At 38.7% G+C, this 25984-nt stretch overlaps 1 protein-coding gene across 1 annotated transcript in view; it reads right to left on the bottom strand.

Annotated features, from left to right (window-relative positions):
• Positions 1-24844, bottom strand: part of slc16a10 (solute carrier family 16 member 10) — a 38269-nt gene extending 13425 nt beyond the window's left edge. Inside the window, exons 1-2 of the mRNA XM_067571612.1 lie at positions 24265-24844; positions 2858-3002 (exon numbers count right to left, since the gene is read on the bottom strand). Coding sequence (XP_067427713.1) covers positions 2858-3002; positions 24265-24589 — 470 coding nt within the window. The 5' untranslated portion in view covers positions 24590-24844. The remainder of the gene's footprint in view (positions 1-2857; positions 3003-24264) is intronic.
• Positions 24845-25984: the final 1140 nt, after the last annotated feature.

Below are 25984 nucleotides of genomic sequence, written 5' to 3'. Positions count from 1 at the left end.
TCTGCACATTCAAAGTATGAGTAATACTCCGACAGGAAAAATAGACTCTGGGGAAGAGGTAGAGAATAGCTCTGTTGTCAGCAGCAGAAGATCATGGTTGTCTTGTTATGATCTTTTCGGTGAATGTGTCTAACTAAAATTAAAAAACTAAAATAAGCTGCTTACCATGAGCTTTGATTCTTCTTACAGCTGGCTCAAAGCATATCTTTCTGGTAAAGTTCAGACCGATGGTTGAGAAAGGTGTCCATCAAGGGTCAATATTAATTACCCTGCTATTTACTCTCTACAAACATTTTTATGCTGATGACACCATCTTTTTTGCCATCGGCGTTAACACAACCAGGTCATCTCCAGATTGCAGTCTGCTTTTGATGACCTCCAGACCTCTTTTATTAATTTACAGCTTGTTCTTAACTCTAAAAAGCACATGCATTTTACAAGAGCACAGAGCTTTCATGTTTTTTCTTTGATCCATGCTCTCAGTGGAACTCTAATAGATACAGTACAGCACTAGAAGTCATTAGGAATTTGGTAGGATAGCAGATTGTCCCAAATAACTTATGCTGAACACCTCACTCAAACCCCAAAAAACAAACCAATTGGCTTCATATAAAAACAGAGCATGCTTCTCCCTCTAAAACAGAACAATCATTATACAATCTGCTATACTATCTACACTTGCTCATGTTGCTGCCACCACCCTTAAAGTACTGGGGACAGTTGCATGAACAATGAATACACACAAAAACCATGCATACACCATTTCCCGCACCTAAACTGGTATTTCTAAACAGAGAATGTGCGGAGAGAATGTGCGCACCTCACGCATACTTCAGACCAGGCGTACACACGTTTCTTTAAAGCATCTGAGGGTGACGTGATGAGGTGAAGATGAAATATAAGGTGAGAGACAGAATCTTTTAGTCAAACATTGTTTGATTAGGTTGATATGGTTGTAAATGATGGTAAAATGCCAATCAAAGTCACATTTAGTTTCTTTCCTTGATTGTGACACTTTGTAAAGATATGAGCACTACAAACTAATCATTGATTACATTTCTGAGATATCACTGCTGACAATGGATTACAGTCCTTTTGATGAATTTATGATATGGGCGGTATAAAGAGCCGCGTGGCCACACAATCTGTGAAACTGCACTGCATGCAAGCTTGTGCATGTGTGCTCAGTTTCTCAATGACTGAGATTTATAAAACAAACCCATGCAGCTCTATAGCTTTATAAATCTGATGAAAAGAATGTGTAGGCATATTTCTGGCTTTGTGTGTGCACACAGTTTTAGTCATGAATCTACACAGAGTTTTATGCATCTAGGCCCTGACCTGGTTTAACACTATTGTTTGATTCATTACTTATGTCAGCAGTCACACTCACCAATGTGAATTATTAGAAAAGGACAGAGGTCATCATGTTGCAGAGATATTTGACATCCTCAGTTGAGGAGTGAACAACCATGACGCCAGATCACAGGATAGGTTATCTTTAAAAATGCTCATAACAACATGAACCTTTCTACTGGGATGAACTGCATAACAAACTGAAACTAGAGACATTCACTCCTCTGAGGGACTTTAAAAGTTCTACTTATCTATATATTCTCTAATTTCTCTTTTAAAAACACTCTGTTGAAGCTCTCTAGAGAAACAAACACATCTTTGTTTGTTCTTTGCTTTGTTCATTTGTTGTAACAACTTCTGTTATCAGGTATAATGTCTATAATGACAGAATGGTTCCAAAGTCCTGCAGAACTGAGCTGTCAGCCTTTTTGTTGTCCTGTTGTTTGTGAAACACTTGATAAGCAGCGGTTAGATTGTTATTTATTACATTTAAAAGTAATGACAAGGTGAGGGTGGAGCCCTCGCTACTTGGATCAGATATTTCTGCATGTTGGTGTGAGTGTTTCCTCACGTGTAGACAAGTATGAGATTCCAGGAAATTATTAACAACGGAGTGCTAAAATAGAGAGTCTCTCATCCACAGAGGAATGATAAAACCTAAAAGGAGTATGCTTTGTTTTAGGAGATAAACTCAACTCGACAAGACTCTATAATGTTGGTATATAAACAGTTAATAAATGCTTTATACTGTAAGGACTTCATTAAGTGTTTATGCATCAATGGATCCTTTTTTTGACAGTTGTTGGCAAATATGAAAATGAAAATATGTCCCTATATTTTCTTAAAGTTATATTATAGTTTGACTAACCACAAGGTCCATTTAGTAGTTGTTCTGGAGCTTTCAATGGCATCATATGATCTTCTTCAGCAGAAGGAGTTTTCCCACTTGAGCACTTTAAGGACTTCTCGTCCGTGTTGGCTTAAGAGAAACAGATGGAAAACTCCATAACTGCATGAGTTATGATTGAAAGCCCCAGGACAGCTACTAAATGGACCTTGTGATGAAATTGTTTTCAAGGTCAAACATGAAATTTCAATCTGAACTTTTGAGTGAACATGAAGTCCTTGATGTGCTCAGGAATATGTACATGTTAACATAATAACTTGGCAAACTCCATCTGCTGAGTAAGATCATTTGATATGACCAAAAGCTCCAGAAGAGCTACTAAACTGACCTTTTGGTGAGACTGTTTTTTCAAATGCTGTTTCCAAGATCAAGAATGAACTTTCAATTTACACATTCTAGTTTATTATAGTGTGTTCATTAACAATGTATCAAGGGTTTATAAAAAGCTTCTAAATGCTTAAGGGGTTAAAATTCTATATTTAAGAAACACACATCCAAACATATATCCCAATAATTTTGTAAAAGTGTCATATATACTATATGCAACAATGACATGATTTTATTTTCAATTGACAATCTTATTTGCTTCCTTACGTCACAAAGGAGCTGGCCAGGAGGCCAACCAGGCCGACGGCAGCACCGCCAACCGCAGTAACTCTGCAGCCGAGGATGTCGGTGAAGACGCTGACGATGGGAGAGCAGAAGAAGATCATCCCCATGGAGAGGGAGCCCACCCACGCTGCAGGAGACAGAGAGAGAATGAATGAGAAAATCTGAAACACCGACCTGTAAGTCACAGTCACATTATCATTTCACATCCAAAGCAGAAAACCGTTAGACATTAAACAACCTTGTCTCCAGGAAGACAGACGCCAGCTACAAAACAAATCCGGTGATGCAATATTAGAACACTGTTGCTCTTGTATCCATGCACACATTCACTCACACTCACACACAGACGCACTGTGCTGTCAATTTGCTTCCAGTTCCCTGATGTCTTCCACATAATCAGTTCCCTTTTTTTAGATGTTCATCAATCATACTATATATTGTTTATACATGCATGCAGTTTTCTTGGTAAGAAGTTGATGAGACCATGTTTGGTAAAAGCTATGAGACACCATTTGCCTTTCCAGGCATTCAGTGACTAAGATCTTCAACAGAGCCAACAGAAACACACAGTCAATGGACAGGAAGAAGTGATCAGGAAAACACTGCGGCCTAACATCAATGCTAAGCACACAGATGCCATGACGATACCATCTACCTCTTAGGGAGAACATAATGTACGATCTTACTTCACGTCCTCAATTGACACAGAAATGACTGTAAAAGCAGGTTTGGGCAATATGGATCAAATGTTCTATCACAGACAGCATGTACTTTTAAATCAGAATATCAGTATATGTTATATTTTTTTGAAATGTGTTTAAAAAGATATTCTTTGATATAATAACCTGATGGTAACATCAGTATGACAGTCACAGGTTATGATTTATCATTTTGATTGGGTGCCAAGATTCTAGAGGGCAGGTCTTATCTATTATGAGCTTGTCAGATGGTAGACTGCGGGGAGGGAGAATAGACGAAGAAGAGAGCAGTGTTGTGCTGCTGGTAGCGTAACTCTTCCTGTTGAGACAGTGATTGACGCAGAATGATAACCCTCAACTCTGAATTATTTTGGTTTATCTTCTGCCTGCATCTATTTATTAACATAAATGAACTGAATCCAAAGCTGGGCTCAGTGCACAGTTGGGTGCAAGAGGAAGGCTGGCCCAACCACACAACGACTGCAAGCAGTGATAGTTTATTAAGCAGTCTCATTCACAAGTTTTTTCTTTAAATGTCACTGTAATATTAATGTCAGTCCATACCCTTAAACACCCCACAGGTAGAATGAGGTAAAAGGAGCTGTAATAGCGTTATTAAAATCTAGCTTATCCATACTTCTTGTTTGTGGTTATTTGTTGTTCAACTCAACCAAAGTGATAATTTATTTATTTCAAGTCAGTTCTGCCTCTAAGAAATGTTTGTTTAACCATCGTCATATTACAATTTAATCTTACGTAGCCCCAAACAGATACATAACCTCATCGCTCTGCATCCTACAAACAGTTGTGCTTAAAAAAGAAAAACATTATTAAAAATAAGTTGCGTCTTTCTTTCACTTACTTCCAAAACAAATGCACGCACTAGCCTGATCTAGATCTTTACAACACAAGGCGGTGGTGCTCATAGGGAATGCAGTCTTCATTCTGGGAAACACTACCGCTTTTGTCCACAGGGGCCGCCAGAATCAACACAAAATGAAAGTAAATGTTAATATAATGCAGACAGAATTCTGGGTCAGTGTCAGCATTGGAAGACTTGATCACTGTGGGATTAATCAAAGGAAAGTAGAACCAAATAGTGTTTGTAGAAAGCTGTAGGGAGAACTTATATCTCAAGGCATTATCCCAAGTTGTTTGTATTTATCTTAATACAAATGAGCAGGTATGTATGTGTTGACATACTGTATGCTGGGAACAACAGATGTTGCTCCAAAAATGCTTCATAAAAAGAAATACAATAAGCTTTTAGATATATTGTTTCCGGCTTTTATTCCTATTAAGAAAAAGAAGCAAACAATCGGATGGGGAGGGGAAAAACAAGTAACAGCATTGACAAAACACACTTGTACACAAATTGTGAAACCCTAGTGCAGCACCCTTTGACCGTAAAAAGGATGGGGAAGCCAAGAATGAGCTATATTTTTTGTGAGGAACAACTGTCTGGAGCACTTTTAAGTCTTCAAAGATATCACACATCCTATACGAGATAAAAGCATGGGTAGAGTAAAAATGACGAAACAGGTGAAGGACATGCCTGCACATGTGACACAGGAGATATAAACACAGTTGTTTTTCTCAATTCTGAAGTTAGGTCAGGGGAAACCTGTGAGAAAAAGTAGAGCAGCTGGAGTTTGAATGTTTTTGTTGTCTGTTTTTTACTTGAGTAACGCGAGACCAGTGTGTCATGTTACAGGGTTATTACTGGTTTTACTGCTGTGTATTTTTTTTCTCTGAATCCTCATCTGACTCCATGCTGTCAGGATATTATACACTCAGGTTGCCCCATAAGACAGATGTTATGATATTATCTGGTCAGGGTGTACCAATGTCAACCTGCTGGTGGCGCAAGAGGAAAATTCAAAGGATCAGCAAAGTCAGTAGGATAAATTGTCTGGGAACCATGAATGTCTGTACAAAATTGTAACTGGATAATTGAAAACTTTGACCTTCTGATGGCTTTACATAAAAAGTCAAAGGTATTACAATTTATCCTCTGGGGACCATTGACCAACTGTACCAAATTTCATCTATCCATCCAATATTTTTTTAGGCATTTCAATAAAAAACATAAATGTCAACCTCATAGTGGTAGTATAACAGATGAAGAGTGAGGGGATCACCAAAGTCATAAGGATTCATCCCCTGAGGACCTTGAATGTCTGTACAAAATTTTGTTGCAATCTATTCAATATTTGTTGTGATAATTAAGTCTGGACCAAAGTGGTGGACCGACCGACTAACCGACATTGCTATCCCTCGAGCCATGACTTTGGTGTGGCAAAAAATAATTTTCCAGGGTATATCAGTTTGTCTTTGATATTTTTGATATTTTATACATAATTCCAGAGCACACAATTAACACCGGCCACCAGCCAAATGCTGGTAAAATATGCAAATGGCTGGTAGATTTGCTCCACTCACCAGCCAAAAAAACAATGTTATACTGACGTGTAACCTATATTTAGTTACCGTCCTCTTGCTCAATGCCCTAGTCTGCTTTCCCTGTGTGAGCCAACACACTCAAAGCCTCTTCTGACTTATTCCAGACACTGCAGTCAGAAAAATGCCCCAAATTCAATGGGGGTATTCTCTGCTTGGTCTCATATTTGTGGGGATATCATCCTGCTTTAAGCTACATAATGTAATAAATGGCAGAGAACAAGAGGGGCAAAAAATCCCTCAAAGACAACAGGAAATTGCTGTTGTGGTTTCATCTTCTGGTTCTCTTGATTTAAAAGCATTTACGCTTCAGACAAGGAGGAATTCCAAATTGAAAAAATGTAATATCAGGATTCTGTCCCGATGACATCCACCGCTTGCCGCGGGCCCGCTTGAACACTGACAGACGAGGCAGTTGCCCTAAGTCGTCTGTCTGCTTTGTTAAAGACTCCTTGCTGGAAACCCCTCTGCTCTGAACCCTGTCACCCCACAATGACTGAACTAACGTAACACACAGCCTTGTGTAAATCAGAAAGAATGGATTCAAAAGGTGCTGAGATGACACCTCTTAGAGTTCAAGCTTCAGACTTCTAACTCAAATCTTTTGTGTTCAGCATTTGTTCTATTGGTGTCTAGTTCCTCTGCACGCAAAAGTCCAGTCAGCAGTCATCATGCTGTTTGACCTTCTTGTGCTTCCTGAAACCTTTATTCATTACTTTTAACTAACTACGTCAATAGTATTACTGCAAGCTAGCAATTTCAACTTTTTATCCTTTACTTTTAGCCAACTATGTAATTATTTCTCTGCTTGTGTACTAACTAGTTTTCTCTTAATCACAACACTTGGCACCTGGTACCCCGTACATCTACCTGGTTGGAAATCACTGAGCTAGAACATTAAATAAGACCATGTGTGCCAAGCACAAAAAGGCACTCATTATTCCCTGATGACCTCACTTCAATTTGTGAATAAATTCACAAAGCTTGCATTAAAGCAGCTGGTTGGTGAGTTATCTATTAACTAAAGTCAATGGAAACAACTAATGGACAGGCATTCTTGGCTCATATTGCTGTGGTGTGACAGACCATTTTCCTGGCTTGGTCAAATAAACAGCGTGTCCCTCTAGTACATTCTAGGAATCTGTTGACTAAAGATGCTCAAAAGGCTAAAATCTAGTTCAAACATGGAGAATGAAGACAGGCTTCATTTAACACCAGAGACCACTTAAACTCTGCCCGACGTCTCACACTGTCACGCTGGAATAAACACAAAGTGAGGAAAAAGGTGTTAATAAATCAACTGCACTACCTGCCAACAAACTAGAAACAGGAGGTGATGTCCCTCTGTATTATCACATCAACATGGAGCCATGCAGTAGGGTTTATCATTTCACTCTGGGTTTAGTGCTCTGCATTCATTTAGCTGTAATGTTAATGAAACATGAAACTTTGAACATCATGCTATGAAAATACAGGTAAAAGTATTACCATATTACAATGAATGCCAAAGTGTGCGTTTCGTAGATTCTATCTAAAAAGACATAAATATGAAACATAATGAGAGGAGAACTGTGGAACCTGTATCAGCCAAAGAACTGAATAATGTCCATGTATGTTTACAGCGGGGTACGACTTTGAAAATTAAATGTCAAACAGCTTTTCCATTTCCATTTCAATGTGGTCATAGAACATCCATACAAGCATGTGAAAATGAAAATGCAAATTGAATTACTGCATTTTCATTTTTATTCAAATAACACATACATATGTGGAAAATTAGTCCCCTGTAGGCTTCCATACTGTACCTTATTAATGCTTTGTAAAAATAACAAGATGCTCATGATCTGCAACCAATTATACATCAGTTTAGCTTAAGTATAAACAGAAAACCATGTCATATTTTAGCTTTTCAGAAGAAGACCCTATGTAAACGTTCTGTTATCTTAACAATCACACAGTGAAATTAATGTTAGGTTTGATTTTTGTCATATTTAACTGTAATGATGATTTTTGCCTCCTTTACCAAGTGTCTTCATTAACTGACCTTAACCATAAATTAACCATATTGTAGTAGCCATGTGCAGATATTGTAGGAATATGAGAGAGATTAATGAATGGTTTTTTTTATATATTATAAATCATATAGTTTAAAAGTATCTAGCAGAACACTTGGTCTTGTTAAAAATATTTATTGTAAGTAGAATGTCAAATTTGAGTAGTCTGGAGTCTTCATATTTGGCTAGTTTCAAACTTCACTTCAGGAAAATGCCTGACCATTTATTGATTTAACTCCTGAACAATCAGTAAATCTAAACCTGACTTACATAAGAGACCACTGTTAAATTTAACGAGTAGACTACCCATCAAGATGACAGGGGCATACAAGCATAGACATGTCTGTATGGATTTCCCTTCTTTCTTTTCTAAATTCACCCACTGACATGTTTTTCTTTCTCATGTCATGAAGGTGAGTATGTGGATTTAAAGATTTTTTTTTTTAGTAGTATTCAAGTTTCTTTGCATTAGCCCAAGAATATCTTTCAGTGCTTTTACATTTAGGCCAGCCCTATGAATGTGAATGTCACTGACTGACTAAGTGATGTTACACCATTGGTTGGCTCATGTGAAAGAAAGCAATTTTGCAATCTGGAATTCTCCCTAAATGAAAAAAAGAAACTATACACACAGCTAAGGGAACTAGAGATACATTTCAGCAGTACATGAAATAAAAATGTTAGTCTAACTACATTTCATAGATAAGAAGAGGCTTGGTGGTACATTCAGCTGCAGTAAGATTTTCTTATCATTTGTTTTGTATACATCCTCAAAATATCTGTTTTGTTTTGCTTGTTTTTTTATTTAATTCTTATGCTTATACATGCTATGCAACATCCGCTACTGGCTGCCAACCCTCTATAAACTCCTAGAATGATTATTGTCATAGTATTCAATGAAGAAGAGAAGTAAAGAGTAAAATTATTCAACTGGGGATGCAGATTATTAGTTTAATCCAAATTAAGCAGGAGGGAAATTTTACTGAAGTTCACCTTCTTACTATGTGAAGTAACTGGTAGCTTATAAAATGTAACTTTGTTAACTGTGACAAATGCAACAAATAACATAATGAACTCATATAAAACTCCTACATAGCCGTTAATAGCAATCCTGTTACCACATCAAACGGAAGTTTTCATGGTGGTGGACTGTGGCAGGAGGAGCTGCAAAAACAGACACTCTGAGAGCTGCCAGTGATGGCTCAGTGTGTTGCAGCTTTCACAGAACCTTCCCCTGTCGGAGCTGCTGGATTTGATCTGACGAGGCTAAACTGCTTGATGTTGACTTACTGGCAAAAGTCCAGAGCCTCCTGCAGGGCCTATGGCCTGTTCCATACTGAAAAGGAACAGGAAAGGATCCAGGAGCACTAGGTTTCCACAGGCAGAAGTGACACTTAACACAAACTGACCTGCTGCTGCTGCTACTGCTGCTGCACCTCCACCAAACAGCCTCACCAGCTCACATCTGAACTTAAGACACATTGACCCTGGGTCAGGAAGTGGACTATGCTGTACTGAAACCACTGTTAGCTCTCATGAGGGTAAGCAAAACTTGTGAGTTATAGTTGCAGTGAGAGGGAGGGAAGAAGACAGAGGGAAAAGGAGGGAAAAGAAAAGCAAATACAGTGAGGAGAAGGAGCAGTGTCCAGTGATGGTGTAGAATTTAGTGTAGAGACGCTTGTGTTTCCCAGCTGGTCTTGGATTAAATCCTGCCAGAGCTTTGTTTCCTATTGCCTGTCTCATTAGAAAAAAAGGGCAACCCAGTCTCCTTTATAAAAAACACAAAGCAGACCAAGCGGCGGGGTTAATGGGTTTACAAGCTGTGGTCTATGTTAAGCTGAACATGTTTGGCACATAGCTGAGACTCATTACTAACATCCCTCCTGAGGGGAGCTGCAGTATCAGAAGAGAAGTCACAAGCTCTGAAACATCTCCACAACTGAGTCTTGTCTACCCTGAAATTTGCATCACTTGCCAACATAGATTATGTATGTGTTCTTTGAACACATGTAATCTGTGCTTGAATAGGACTGAGGAGTAACCTGTTTAAAAACCAAAGAAGTGATGGGGAACAACATTGCAAGTTGCCAGGGCAACAACTCTCTTATTAGCAGTGGCTCGAAAGTCAGACAGTAAGTGGGAGGAAGATATTAAATGCATTAGTGAATGTGGGTTTTTAGCTTTCCTCGTTTGAAACAAAGCAATATGCTGCAGAGCTCTGCTTGTGCACTTTGTTACACTGATCCAGTCGAGCCTTAATTAGGAAAGCTCAGTTATCCATTTACTACAGATGCTGACCAGTTACGATTCATAATTAATCCTTATTCGGACAGGATTAACTCAACAGGAGGTACACTGCAAAAAATATCCGTCTTTAATCCATACCTGAGTCTTAAAATCAGATTTTACTGGAAAAAAGTGAAATACTGTAACAGTTAATTGAACCAGTGTCTCGTGCTTTCCATGCAAATAAATGTGTTTGAGAATTTTCTTGAATCAAATGTTATTTTGTTGATATCCGTTGAATGATCAGCCTTGTTTGGAAATGTTGACATCCCATATTGACCATGCTGGCATCTCTGTGATGCTGTGTTTTTAGGCACAGTGGTGCTTTGAGCAAAATGCTTGTGTCAAAATGCTGAAATGCTCAGGAGGACAATGCTAACATGCAAGTGTAACGTTTATCATGTCCACTTTAGTTTAGTGTATTGGCATGCTAAAATTTGCACTAAACACAAAGTACAGCTGAGGCTGATGTTATTAGTTTTGCAAGTACTTGGTCTCAAACCAAGTGGACAAATAAAATTTGATGATGGTGCTGCATGGAAAGAGAAAGGATCACCAAATTTGTTCACCAAAACATTTCACTCACAAAATTAAAAAAAGAGTCACAGTTCTGTGATTCTCCAACTTTACAGATGGAAATTTTCACTTTTTTGAAAGAAAAACATTATTCAAAGACAGACAACAGGACTTCATCACTTGTTAAAACTGATATTTTTGCAGTGTAGAGTGGTATAATCTTTACTGGCACAGGTCCATGGTTTCAGTCCCATCTGCATCTGTCAAGTCTGGTAGGGTTTCTGCATTTTGTACTACAGTAATTATCCCTGAAATAAGTAGATCACAAAAAAACAGTTGCAGCTTGAATGGATGTTATAAAACAGAGAATCTGGCAGGTGAAGCCTGAATATTTCTCAGCAGGGAGGCACCTGAGGAAATTCTTCTCCTTGACAAACTGAGACTCAAAGTGGTCTTACTGTATAACAACCAATCCTGTCCAAGCATGGCTTAACAGCAGTTGCTGTTCAATCACAAGGACCCCAGTCATAACCCTAATCAGGGCCTCACAGCGCCGCAGATACACATCTGGGCCTGAGTGGACCATATAGCATCACAACCATTACTCCAACTCCTGCTTACAGCAGCTGGAAGCCATTTATGCTGGCCTGCTCCACTGGAGGCTCTGGAGGGGGAGAAGCAGTGAGAAACGCCAATTTTTATATGCTCACATCCCAAGTTCAAACTCCAATCTCCAAATATTTTCTGGCCCCACACCACAGGAAGTGAAAACTTCTGCCTGATGACACAGCAAAAAAGTGATGGAACTGCCGTAGAGTTATTTATGGCTGTGCATAAAATGGAGAGAAAACAGATCATAAGTATGTTTGGAATTAGTTCTTGCTGCAGTGGATACAAGAGGTGGATATGAAAATTGTTAAATGGGAGTTGTATGCTGTGTTAGAGGAAAAGGAAGGGGCTGTGTGTGAGGGCTGATTGGTGATTGGGGGAGATTTTCATCCACCCCCTTTTTTAAGTGCACAGTATAGAGATGGCCCCAGGCCACATTTTGGATACGCCTCTCATTGAGCTGTAACTCAGTATCTCTAGAATTGCTTTTCTGACTGGTATCTGAGTGTCAGAGAATAAAAATGCCACATCAAAGCTTTAGACTAAATCCTTCATCCAGACAACTAAACTATAGATAAAATGTAACATTAGATAAATATGTTTTGTTTAAACTTTTTTTCACTCATCTCTATAATGTATTTTTTGCCAGAGCAAAGGTTTTTAATAAGCTTTGGTTAGGGTACTAAATATTAATTTAAACTGTTCAGGGAAGATAATAAGTTTAGGCCCTAATTGCAATATATTGAAACAGATTTGGTTTGCTGACGACTCACACTGCTCATTGAAATGCACAGGCACAAAAACAACACTGTTATGTGTGAAGGGGCACATAAACAGACAATATGTATGTATGTGGTTTATAATTATAAAACTAAACTAACATATAAAACTTCTTCTGTAGTTTTACAGACAGTTGACAGTTACTCTTGGTAATTCACATTAATTACCTTGTGCTGTTCTGAACTGTGGAGTACCTCAAGGTTCCGTTCTTGGTCTCCTTCTTTTTTGTTTCTACATTCTTCCATTTGGCCCAATAATATGTAAACATAATAATTTCTTTTTACTGCTATGCCAATGACAGGCAACTTAATGTATCTGTAAATTTAGGGACAGATGTCCTTAAAGAACTAGCTAACGGACATTAAATGTTGGATGTCTAATAACATTCTCCAATTCAATTAAACTTATTGTACTCACCAGAATTTACTGATAAATTTGACAATCTAGCACCCTTCATTAAGTCAGAAGTTTCAGAGCTATTTTTACTCTAACTTACTTTTGATTGTCATATTAATAAAGTTGTAAAGTCTTAATTGTATCAAGGTTGTGTTGTTTCAAAATTGATAATATTTATCATTCTCTGATTTGGACAAAGTTAGTCATGCTTTTACACTCAGACTTAATACTGAAGAATATTGTGCATTTGCTGTAAGGGGTACCAAACTCTAGTATCCCCTTAATATATAAATACAGCATACATATACAGTACCAGTCAAATGTTTGAACACAATTTCTCATTCAAGTGAATGTGAAATGGGAAAGTGTGTCCAGACTGAACATATACCTCTGAATCTTGTTATCTTGTCAGTGTGGTTTTGTATGGTGCTGCATGTGCTGATGTACGATGAACACCATGCTGTGCTGCATCTAGACGGGGATGAATCAAATCTTATTGGTACACTGACTGTAATGCCTCCCTGTCAGTCAATCAGAAGTTGTCTGAGAACAAGGCCTTCACAGCCATTTGCTCATGTGCTCTCCAGCCCCTCAGACTGTGGCCTGATGATGTGTGTCATGTACAGGAGGCCAACAATTGGTCCTCCTGCTGCAACTAAAGTGGTGCTCTGCTTCCAACATGTTTACCTGCTCTACGCTTTATCTTTCGACAACCTTCACCTAAACTCAGACTCAAGCTCACGCACGTTTCAGATCAAATGGCCTGTCAATCATTAGCCTGTGTATGCTTAAAACTTGTCAAGGTTTTTTGGAGTGATTCAATCCATGTAATTTTGTTTTTTTTATCTGTTGCCCACGCAGGCCAGCTGTTGGCCTGCGTGGGCAACTGTTAGTCAGCTGTTGGGCTGCATGAGCTGAGCCCCCTTGTCTTGTATAGTCAGTGAGATAAAATGACAGAAGCATGTTCAATTTGAACCCTTTATGGCTTCGACAACAAAACTATATTACATCTAATGTTGACATATGCAGTCAAAACTCCAGCCAATTACTGGCACCTCAACTGTCTAGTTGCAGTTTGATCTGTTGCTTTGAATTGGTACGTGATTGTAAAAACATATATCCTAGCTACCTCACACTCAGCGTGACAGGTCCTCACAGGCAGTGATACTGGAATAATATTTTCAACTGAATCATAAAGTCAGTGTGTCAGTTTCACATCCAGGGACAAAACATCAGCTTCATCTATTTTACTTTCCTTTATGTTTTCCTTTCATGCTGAGAGAAAATAATACTCAGCCAAAATATGGTCAGATGACTCCTTGTTATTGCCATGAACGTCAATCAAACACACCAGTTCAGGTTACTTCAGATTAATCAAAACAGCACAGTCAATGACTCTAAAGCCGCCATTTGGTCCAAAGGTCTGTAGCTACTCTAACATTAGACGACAGGCAAATGGCTTTTATGGCAAGAGGCCCAGGAATAGCCCCATCTGGCATTCCCACAGGGAGGGAACCAGAGCCCATTACACAGATGTGACGGCCATTGACCTGACAGGTCAGGCCAGTGTATGGGCTGGACCTCCCCGCCCCTGCATTGCGCACTGTGATTGGTTGATTGAGATTTCAAATTCCCTGATTTTGTGTTCACTATCTTTGGCACTAGAGAAGACAACAGCTGCCATGTGAGAGCTGAGGACATCAATCAGACTGCCATAACCCGAACACAGAAAATGTCCCATTTAGGAAATACATCAATGTCCCATTTGGTCTTTACAAATGTCTACTTCTTGCCACAAGAATTAGAAGTGCATTTGGCATTTCATCTCAGCAAACCCTATATAAGATTGTATTGTTGGAAACTTGATAATACTTTTCTTTAGTGTTGATAATGTGATAGAAGAGACTAGAGCTGCGACGATTTGTCCATTAATTGATTAGCTGCCAACTATTAAATTAATCACCCAGTATTTTGATAATCAATTAATCATTTGGAGTCATATTTAAGAAAAAAATATACAAATTCTATGGTTCCAGCTTCTCAAATGTGAATATTTTCTGGTTTCTATGATAGTAAACTGAATAACTGGACTGTTGGTCAGGACGTCATCTTGGGCTTTGGGAGACAATGATCAACATTTTTCACCATTTTCTGAAATTTTATAGACCAATCATCAAATTTAATCGAGAAAATAATCAACAAATTAATCGATAATGAAAATAATTGTTAGTTGCAGCCCTAAAAGAGACCTAGATGCTGTAAAAATATAGGGTATTTCTTTGGCTGTGGGATCATGGAATGCCCTGCTGAGAAAAAAATGTGCTTTGCAGCACAAATTTGTTGCTTGATTTTTTATGTTTAAATCTCCTTTTGGTTAATCATAAAGACTCATTCTACAGCTTCAACCAGCTTAGTGTTAGTTAGCCTAATTAAATAACAGTGAGCTCCGCGGGGCTGTAAAGAAAGAAAAATACTACCTTGTCTGAAGAGGAAATTAAGATTAAACCATACAAACTGCAGACACTTATTAAGAGAAACAATACATCTAACAGATTGCATGATAAATGCATTAAGCAACCCAACTTATAACCTGAATAATACACACTGCAGTCGGTGCCATGTTGTGACAGAGGTTAACTACAGCTTCTGTCACAGCTATATGTTGGATCAGAAAGTAATTCAGGGTCTTGTATATATTTTTCATCTTTTCATTCACAGGCATCAGGCATCAAGTGGTTTTCATTGTGTTTCCAGCAGGAGTTCTTCAACCACGGCCAACTCATGGTCCCCAAAGTGAAAGGACACACATGGGCCATACTAATTTGATTAAAACAGGACCCAAGGGAGATTTTCATTTCAAATGGAATTTGAAATACCACAACACATTCCCTCTCATACCCTGACTGTAGAAGTTCATGTTTGAACTGATAAGACATACAACGGCCAAAAATACGCTATACTATAACTTTTGTACGACTTTTTAAGGAGCTGTTAACTGATCCTGTAGACTTCCTGCGACAGAGCTTCAGTAACTGTTCATATAAAAGATAGAAAAAGGAATCCACACATTAAAGTGATTCTAGACAAGTAGGTATAAAAGACAAATCACAATCCCAAATTATGTCTTCAATAATCTAATCATCTTTTATTACTTAAGTACCACTTTATAATGTTTTCATTGTGCAGGTAGTTTCTAAGCATATGCAGCTTCAACAGCAGATGAGTTTGAATTTGAGAGGAAGGAGCATGTTGCAACATGTGCGTTGGTATGTCCACTGTTGGGTCCCACAACACAGCGAGCTCAGATGGGTTTTCAATGTGTAACCGCCTACCTTTCAGTGCCACAGAGAGACATGAAGCCTCAGGAATAGTAACACTAACATTTAAGCTTACGGTGATTTCTGCAGTGAGCATACAGCCTCCATAAAGCACAAAAGTATAAAGCTACTTCACTGCACTTCAATGAGTAAACAAACAGTAAATGAACAACTAATGGGAATAGCTTCGTGTCATGTGTCACATTTACCCCCGGGTACTTTGTGTACCTTTTAATTTTATCTTTTAAGTTGCACCCATGTGGGATAAAAGAGGTAGAATTTAACAGAGTCATTCACAAAACAAACTGACTCATCATAAAATGAGAACATGAGCCAAGTGTATGATTATACACTACTCCACTTGTGTCTGGACAAACCTATACTTTGTATTTCTAATTTCTAACATCTCAAGAATATGAACATCTAAGCCACTTGGCCTCTCAAAATGTCACTAATTATAGCCAAAGTGGTATCATATCTAAAATGCAGAAGGGCTAGTCCCTTACATGTCTGAGATAAGGTCCCACTTGTGCCAAAGATGACATCCTTATACTGGAATCATGCCCTCAAGATGCACCATGCGGTGAGAAATGTCTAAATATGCTAAGAGGCTTGCTAATTTAAAAGTTGTTCTTCATGTACGGTATATTTTCCCCACAGCAGTACCTATAATTTAAGCTGCAGTATTGAAGTGGAAGGAAGAGAAACTGGTGTCTTAAGATAAAGTGAGTGTGAAGATAAGTGAGGTCATGTCCTCAGCTAGGGTTCCTCTCTCAAAACAGTGTGTGTGAGCACTGTCTGTGTCTAGAAGATAGACTAAAGCTAAGGGAAAAACAGGACACGCTGACTACAAGTGAATATAAGCAAGACTGAGTGAAATATATTACATTAAAATGATAGCATTAGCAAGGTAATTTGCTACTGGCACGTGACAATATTTTTCATATATGAAAATGTTAAGGGCTGCAGTGAAGTATTTTTTCATTAACGATTAATCTGTCCGCAATTTGTTTCAATTAATTGTTTAGTTGTTTTTTTAAAAGCAAATCATCCCCGATACAAGCTCTCAAAACCCAATATGACGTCTTCAAATGACTTTTTTTTAAAGTCAAATAATAAAAATCATATTCATAGAATTGAATTGCATGGTATTATCAAGTATAAAACATTAAAGGGGCACTTAAGCAATTTAATATTGCAGTTCCTCAAAGTTGGGGGATTTGCAAGAGATTTTTTAAAAGTTTTTTTAAAAAAAAGGTCAAATCAAGCAGCAGAGGAAAAGGTATGCTGACTTTTAGTCCTTAGCCTGGATCAAGCTCCAAAAACCCATAATGCAACTCGATAGAATCTTTCATTAGGCTTGCCCTGCCTGTTAAATGTCTTTCAAACTCCACCTGCTTGTAACACAGGATTTCTGTTACAAAGCTTGAAGGAAAGTAGTTGCACACTCATAGCCACGATGCAAGAATAGTTTAAGTTACCAACTTTTCCACATGACAGTCTTCTCCAGGGTATTGAGGGACATAACGACTCCACAGACATTATATAGAGGAGAGGACAGAAGTTGTGCTCTATCATGAGGAGGAGTGTCCTCTATCACATTTACATACTGTAGGAGGAGAAAGTCATTGATTCATATGCCATTTAAAAATCACATTAGAAAGGCACAATACATATGATAAATAGCTAATGTTGTGTGGTGCAAGAAATAACCCCCTTAATAGTGAATGTCCTACCTGAATGGGGGTGTTTAAAATCGGTACATTTAAAACAACTGTTGCATTGTGTACAAGCGCCACATCTGTAATTCCCATCTGGGATAGGGGCAAGCATGCGCTGTGGCAGGATTTCTGGAAGAGGCGAGACTGAATGGACTAGAGCGTCTCTAAGGTTTCTACCTCGTGAGAAAACTACTCGAGGGGGGACTACTGAAGACATGAAATAAATGAGGATCAGATTTTAAAACGTGCCAGTGTCTAGACAAAACAAGCTTAATCATTTCGACACAACGGGAATACTTGGTGATGAATAAAGGAAGAACTTCTTTCCTACTTTTCTGGACGTCCTTGAAACTCAACTCGACTCTAGATATCTTATTTATTCTCTCAACAGCAACGTCCAGATGTTATTTTTGTTTCTTTTATTTTGTCTTTCATTACATGCATGTTTCTAGTAAGATCAGAAGGGTCTTTACAGATATGTTTCAAACTGCAAAACTGGCTAAAGGGTAGACTATTTTTTAGAGGAAGAGGATGACAACTGTCGGCTCTTAAAAGGCTATTGTGATCAGTGGGTTCAGTATACAAGTCAATGTACAATATGTTGTGTCTACGGATGATCCAGGTGTCAAGAAAGTACTAAACATGACTATCAAACATTTAACAGTCTCAAGACAGGCCCTGTCTGATCTCCCATCCCATTCTTCTATCATAATTTGATCCGCTGATAAAGGTGGGGTTTTGGTTATTCTCAATAGAAAGGACTATTTTTTCTTTATGAAAATATTTTTCCAAAATGTTTATTCTAAATCTACTTGTGAGATATAATGTCTATCCACTTTAGGAACCCAGTAGTAACCAGGGGTGTTTGGTTTTTCTTAATAATAGTATTTGCTATCTCTCTCCTAATATTATTTGTCTCAATAAGGCTGTATTTTAGACTCTTAGCTGTTTTTGATATCTATATGGAGATGTTTTTGACACATTGTATGACCTAAGCTATTATCAAATGTATTGTGCCTTTCTAATGTGATTTTTAAACGGCAGTGACTTGCTCCTCCTACAGTATGTAAATGTGATAGAGGACACTCCTCCTCATGATAGAGCACATCTGTGTCCTATCCTCTGTATAATGTCTATTGAGTTGTTATGTCCCTAAATACCCTGAAGAAGAAACATTGGTAACTTATAAACTAATAAACTATTCTTGCATCATGGCTACAAGTGTGGGACTACCTTCCTTCACATTTTCATTGTGGTCAACACCTCTGCAACACTGGTGTGCGTTCTTCCTCTCTCTCACAAATTCTAAAACCCAATCTGAGTTAACATAACCCTGAGTTGACATCAACAGAGTTGAAACTGATGATGTCTTGTCAAAGCTCATCCAGAACCACTATACGACTGTCCGCTTAGGCTAGGTAGCATTCTTCATGACATGTAAACTGACCTGTAGAATTGGTGAAGTTCTATCCATCCATCTCAATCATGTGATTGACAGACTTATGAGAGATTATAAAGATTAATAATCAGATTTCTCTGAGTTGACTAATAGTCTTTACAGTAAGTATAATTGATTATGCTCTCATTTAGTTCTGTCAGTTTAGATTTATATGTTCCTCCTGATCACAGTGAGACAAAAATACCAACGTCGGAAGGAAAGGGACCCCATTAAGATGATTCATGATGTTTATCAAGTCTTTCTGGTCTCTCATCCTGACCTTCAAGGCGACCGTCCCCTCCCTCTGCCTCTTGCTATCCTCTGCACTTCCTCTACAGCGGTGTCCAACTTCAAAACCACTCAACCAGCCCATTAATGCCTGTCACCTCTCCTCTCACAACAGGAAGACCTGCTGTATAGAGCGGTTGTCTTGGTTGAAGCAGCACTTCATGTTCTCTCTGGGAACAGGCGAATACGTTCAGCAAAGAAACACGCAAATGACTGTGTGCTCGCGTCAGGAGGTGAAGTGGTGCAGGAACAACAGGCATAGCAGGAAATGCACTGTTACTGCCATCAGCAGAGCGAGAGAACAGGAAATCAGGAAATCAAAACTTTACATTACATAGGGATATTGGTGGTACTCACTACTCATTTTGCATGAATTTGTTTTTTCTTTGGACTTACAGAAATGTATGTCACTGCACGCAAATTTACAGAAAGTTCCCTGTTTCCTCTACAAATAAACTTCCACTGGATTAAAGGACGTCTGTGAAATTATAAAGTCAAAAACAAAAATAATGGATTGGGATCACTGATCTAGACTTTACACACACACACACACACACAATTGAGAAATCCCTGATGATCCATTATTGCCATTATTGCTACAGTACCATTACGCTCATGAGTATTCAGCCAAGCCTCATACCAAAGTGGCAAGCTCATACTACAGAAGTGAAAGCGTTTTATACTCTGCTGTCATGTGTAAAGAAAATAGAACCTGACAGACCTTCCAAAGAAGGTAAGTGAAACACGCCTGATGACATATCAAGTAGAGTGATCAAGGAAATTGCAACATTACAACCCCATTGACAGAAACTCCTTGACCTTCTGCCTCTATGAATATCATTTCTGACAAAATGAGGCATTGACAGCCAGAATGTGAGAGGTTTAGATAGGGGATAACAGCTGGATGACGGCAGGAAATTATGCAGCGCTTACACTAGATTACAGAAGAAGAGAACAAAACAGTGTTCTTGTAGCAGACACGTTTTTACAAAGCTAACAAGTTGCTTTCAACCATTGTCTGTGCGGTGAGAAACCATATTACCACGTGACAGGAAACATAGTAACCTTGCAATGAAAAAGGAGTGAGGAAAGAAAAATAAAAACAAAATGTTGTTGATAATGAAAGTATGTGTGTAACCAAGGCAAAAAACTTTTACTTTTTGATAAATATCTTTCTCCCTCAACTTTTTTTGTTCACTTTTTAGTCTTAATCGTCAAACTTACGATGAAAAAGAACTGTGTGGCCTCAACATCTAATACACCTCACAAAAGAATGCGTGGAGGAAAACTTGCAGACTTCAGTCCGAGTCCCAAGACAGCAAGGTGAACAGTAAAAGGAATCAAGGTTAAATAAGTAAGAACACATGTGGGTGGGTGGTTAGCCCTCACAGCAAGAGCGTTCTCGGTTGGAACCCACCAGCTGGCTGAGGCCAGACCTGGAGGGTTCTCTCCAGGTACTCCAGCTTCCTCCCACAGACCAAAAACATGTAGCTCAGGTTAATGAGTGACTCTAAATTGCTCCTAGGTGTGAATGTATGTGTGAATGGCTGTCTGTCTCTATACTATATGTCAGCCATGTGATTGACTGGTGACCTATCCAGGGTGTACCCCGCCTCTCGCCCAATGTCAGCTGAGACTGTCTCCAGCTCCCCCGCAACCCTCTAGAGGATAAGCAGTAAAGAAAATGGATGGACATGTGGGTGTATTCAGAATATGCCTTTTGGCAAACCTGATTGGACCAGGAACATGTTGGTAACCAACTAAGGAGATTTGACAGCAGTTTTGACAAAAACTGAAAACAGAGCTTGTCAAGACCAAATCAATTCCAAGTTCAAAGGTTTGGAGATACCTAAATGATTACATAACATGCTGAATTTGAACCAATTCCAAAGGCACATTGTGTTCTGTTTCCTGGCTAAATCACAACTACTCTGTATTGCTGACAATGTAATAAGTTACCTGATTATATGCTGTGCATTTATTTTTGATTTATTTGTAATAAATTATGGTATTTTCATATTTAAATCTACACATGGGTTATACCTTTCATGATAAACACTCCCATGGCTAGATTAGAAATAGCTCTCAATATTGAATTACATCTCGTTCAAGAGTTCTGTTATTAGACTGCTGTTATCTTTAGTATGCAAAGCTGTTCCCTGAGCCTTGATATCACTTTGTGAAAACGGAAAAAGAAGTGAAACCCTTGGTGAGAGTTGCATAAGCGAGCCGAGTCCAGCTGTCGTTCCCTCCTCCCCACATTCCCATCGTCCAGTTGTCTGAGTTCACTTGGGGGAAGATATCACTCATCAAGACAGAGCGCCAATAAACTCTGGTGATTGAGGAGAGGTGGTGTGTGTGTGTGTGTGTGTCAGACAGAGCTCTAACAGCAAAAACAACATAATATTTGATTTGAAAATTTGATGAAAGCGTAAAAACATGCATTTGGATGGATTCTTTTGTTAGATGTTGGAGACAATGAACAAAGAACAAACAAGACACAAAAAAAATCATGAAATGGGCGATGAGTTACATTCTTACACAGCACAAAGTAGCTAGGGTGCATCTGTGTGCAGCTCAGCCGCTTTTGATCAAACATAGTGTCTCAGAGATTATTTTATATCCCTCACCCATTGGAGATTTAAGATACTCCAAATCACAACACATATCGCTCTATGAAGACAAATGACACAACAGTACAGCCGCTGCAGTTAGTTGCACTGTGTTCCGGTTTACTCTTCAGCCTGAAAAAACTGTTGTATAATGTCTTATGTGGCTGTGGTGGAGTATTTTTAAAGTCTGAAAAAATAACCTTGATGATATCATCAACTGATCTCAGAGTGGGCATAAGTGTCATAATAAACTAGTGGCAATGAGTTTGATAGAAATGTGTGTTTACCAGGAAAGATGCGATGAGTTGCATTACAGGAAGGGTAGATTCCAGTGTTTCTTTGATTCTCCAATTCAGGTTCTCTTTATGGAAGTGCAATATTAAATTGCTGGAGTACCCCTTTAAAGTTGCATATAATAATGGTTGTTCTTCTGGGAACATTGGCCTCAATGGCCCTGTTTACTCCTGGCATTACCATGTATCTTGGGTGATCTGATGACAAGTGGACAGCCTGAAGCGGAAACCCAAGATATCACTGATACAATGAGTCAAATGCACATCGTTGTATAATCACAATGGGAAAAAGTAGAATCTGCTACCTAACCACAAGCCATATTTACCCCCCTCATCAGTCATTTAGTCCACACACACACACTGTATCCTTCACTTGTTTAGGTAGATGGGTTTTCCATGTAGTTTACTCTTACATGTTCGTCTACACTGTCAACAGGTGGTTACAATCACAGCGGAACAACTAAGGGTCATTATTCATGGGTTAGACCATCTCTCTTCCTCTGTCTCTCTCTCTCTCTCATTCTCTCTCTTACACACAAACACACACACACTAAAAGAGGGAAGAGAGATTTACTATATACAACCTTTTCCTTCACTCTGACTCCCAATCTTCTATCTGTAGTAACCACTCCATGATTTAAACAAGCTTTTCATGTAAATACAGAGAAAAATGGAAACTCTTCCATCATTCATATTCACTGCTGTCGACAAATCTTATTGTGGTATTGTTTTGTTGTATGGTTTGTTTATTTTGAGTTATAGAATCTACTGTGGAGGATTTATATCCTGTATCAGGAAAAAAATCAATTAAGTTCAATTTTTTTTAATCTTAAAAAGACACATGAGATATTGTAATATAAGCAAGTGAGTAAAATAAAGGCGCACAGTAAGGAATAAGTAGTAGTAATGTAATAGTTATAGTAATGAGTGCTTCAGCTGTAGCCTAGCTACTTTGGCTTTTGTTTCAACCGTAGACAGTGACTTCTAAAATAATGCAGGGACTTCAGAGACAGTAGAGCTGGTTCATTTAATGATACAACTTTACTCCCAACTATGAAGCAGAAGGTGAATAACTGCACTTTTTAAAGAGTCGCATCTGTAGTTAGTTCATATATAATTTAATCGCCGCACCAAATTTCTCTCCTCATGTCACTGAAAGCACGCTGCAACTACATACTGCTGTCAGCTTTCACTCAGTGAAACATTCACCGAAAAATATTGCCCCCACATTTAGCACCATGGCACTACCTGGCCGTCAAGAAGCATTGCGCCACTTATAACCCCACAACGCTGTAATTTAAGCAGTTTCTTTTGTTTGAGTACCGTAGTATCTGTCGTTCATTTTTTTCTTCTCTCACCAGGAAACGACATGTCGTATTACTTGCTAGCTGAGGTTAGCTTACTTACAGTATGTACAGTAGGCTAAAGACAAAAGCCTTTTATTAATTCGGTTGAAAATGTCATAAAACAAGGCAATACAATTGATTTTATGAATAAAATTAGTTAACGTACGTGTGTGTGTGTGTGTGTGTGTGTGTATGTGTATGTGTATGTGTGTGTGTGTGTGTGTGTGTGTGTGTGAATGTGTGTGCGTGCGCGTGCGTGCGTGTGGTTGGTTACCGGAGGTCACTGGTTCAATTCCCCGCCACAAATCGTTCAACGTTATACGTCCATGAGCAAGACATCATAAATGTTTGCTCTTTAACTTTACTTGAGTCACCGGAGGAAAGACGTTCACAGGACTTAACTGACAGTTGTTCACGTTAAATGATAATTCTTCCGAAACAATACCTGAGTACAAACTCAAGCTAGCTACATAACTCAATTTCAAATAATTACATTCTAAATTTAATGGCCAGTTAGGTAAAATTTAAACACCTCTAGACCTGAAGTCCCCCTCCCCCTAACCTGCCACACTCACCTGTCTTGAAGCGGAGGTCTTCATCGTCCTCGGAGCCAAACTCCCGGAGGAGGGAGAGGAAGAGTATACCGAAGGCGTTCTGGATCCCGAACACCGAGCCGTTACACCACATGGCAGCCAGCATGACAACCCACCCCCAGCCGCCCTCCGGGTGCACAAACTCGGCCTCCTCCGCTCCTGCAGCTTGCTCCGGGACGCTCACTTTGCTGTCCCCGTTCTCCCTCTTCTCCTCCTCCTCCTCCGACCGCTTCTCCTCTGCTGGCACGTCGGCGGGCATCTCATCCTTGCCCGCTGCATCCTCCTGCATATTGTTCCCTTCTGTCATTGTTTTTGTGTCAGTTTTATACTAAAAGGTCAAAACACAGCAGCAATTTTTGTGGTATTTTTTTTTTTTAAATCTGGAGGTATGTAAGCCTACACTGACAGTGGTAAGAAAACTGAAAATTCAAACAGAGGCTTTCAGGTCAGGGTGAGGAGGCATCCATTGAAGTGAAGCTGTAGGTCTTGTTGTGGTGCTGGTGATGCAGCATCTAATCCTACAGTAACTGTCAGAAAACTGTTGTTGCAGTATTATAAATAGACAGCGCGGAGGGGCAGGGCTCCGGGACATCCTGCAGCTGATTGGACAACTGTCATTTACCCGTGACGACCAAGTGTTGGAATACAGACATAATATCGCTTTAACAGACGAAACGTTTCGCACGTCTAGTAATAAAATAAAAGTGTATACATTCAGGCTAAACGCTCCACCCCTTCTTTTGGAAGCTCCCTTACTGCTGTAACGAAAGCTTTCACTTCCCTCTTTCCATCTGCTAAAAATAGACTGAAACTGCCAGGCAAGCAGATGGACAGACATGCAGATGGATCTGTGCAGTGAGCAGATAATTAAAGAAAACGTAGGAAAGATGTGAATGAAGTGTGGTTGGAGCTCAAAAGACAAAACACAAAAACGGAAAAATTACCGCAACTATTGCTTCAGAAATAACAAAAAATATCAAGACCAACCACTGTATTTCACATAAATCACTTTCATAAGAAAAAATAAAAATTACTAATGCATCTGTCAATAACATAATGATGTAATAATGACTCTAAACATAAGACAATCATGCTACTGATCCCTGAACTGTTTTACATTATTTATTCATCTATTCATATACTTGTTTCAATTATGTTGCACCTTCATATTACTATTCATTGTCTCGATCTATCAGTTAATTTATATATTTGTATGTTGTCTGTATGTTTATTTATATATTTGTATTGCATGTGTACAAAGCTGAAATTCATGTAAAATCTCAAAGTATAGTGTTTTAGAAATTACATCTGGCTTGTTTCTAAAAAAAAAACACACACCCTCTTTCTGCTGATCCCAAATTCCCAGAACTACTTTTACAGGATTAAGTTCACATAAATGAGATTTAAAAAAATATAAAAATAACACCCATCTGTAAGCTGATCTACTCCCAGTGTAGTTACAGGCACTATTTGGTTTTAATCATAGAAACATGGTGCATTAATACTTTAGTTGATAGTGAACCTTTGTAGTATTTTAATCATTCTTTTGCTTAAAATTTTGCTGGAGAGCAAGACTGTAAAGTGGAAATGTGTGTGACTGGCCCCGTGGCAATAAACAAAACTGATAAATTAAGTGAATCTTAGGCAAAGTCATGACAGTGAACACAATACTTTCAAATAATTCAATGATTAAACAGCCCCA

The sequence above is a fragment of the Thunnus thynnus genome, chromosome 18 (assembly GCF_963924715.1).
Source record: "Thunnus thynnus chromosome 18, fThuThy2.1, whole genome shotgun sequence".
NCBI classification, from domain to species: Eukaryota; Metazoa; Chordata; class Actinopteri; order Scombriformes; family Scombridae; genus Thunnus; species Thunnus thynnus.
This window is presented reverse-complemented; position numbering and strand designations above follow the sequence as displayed.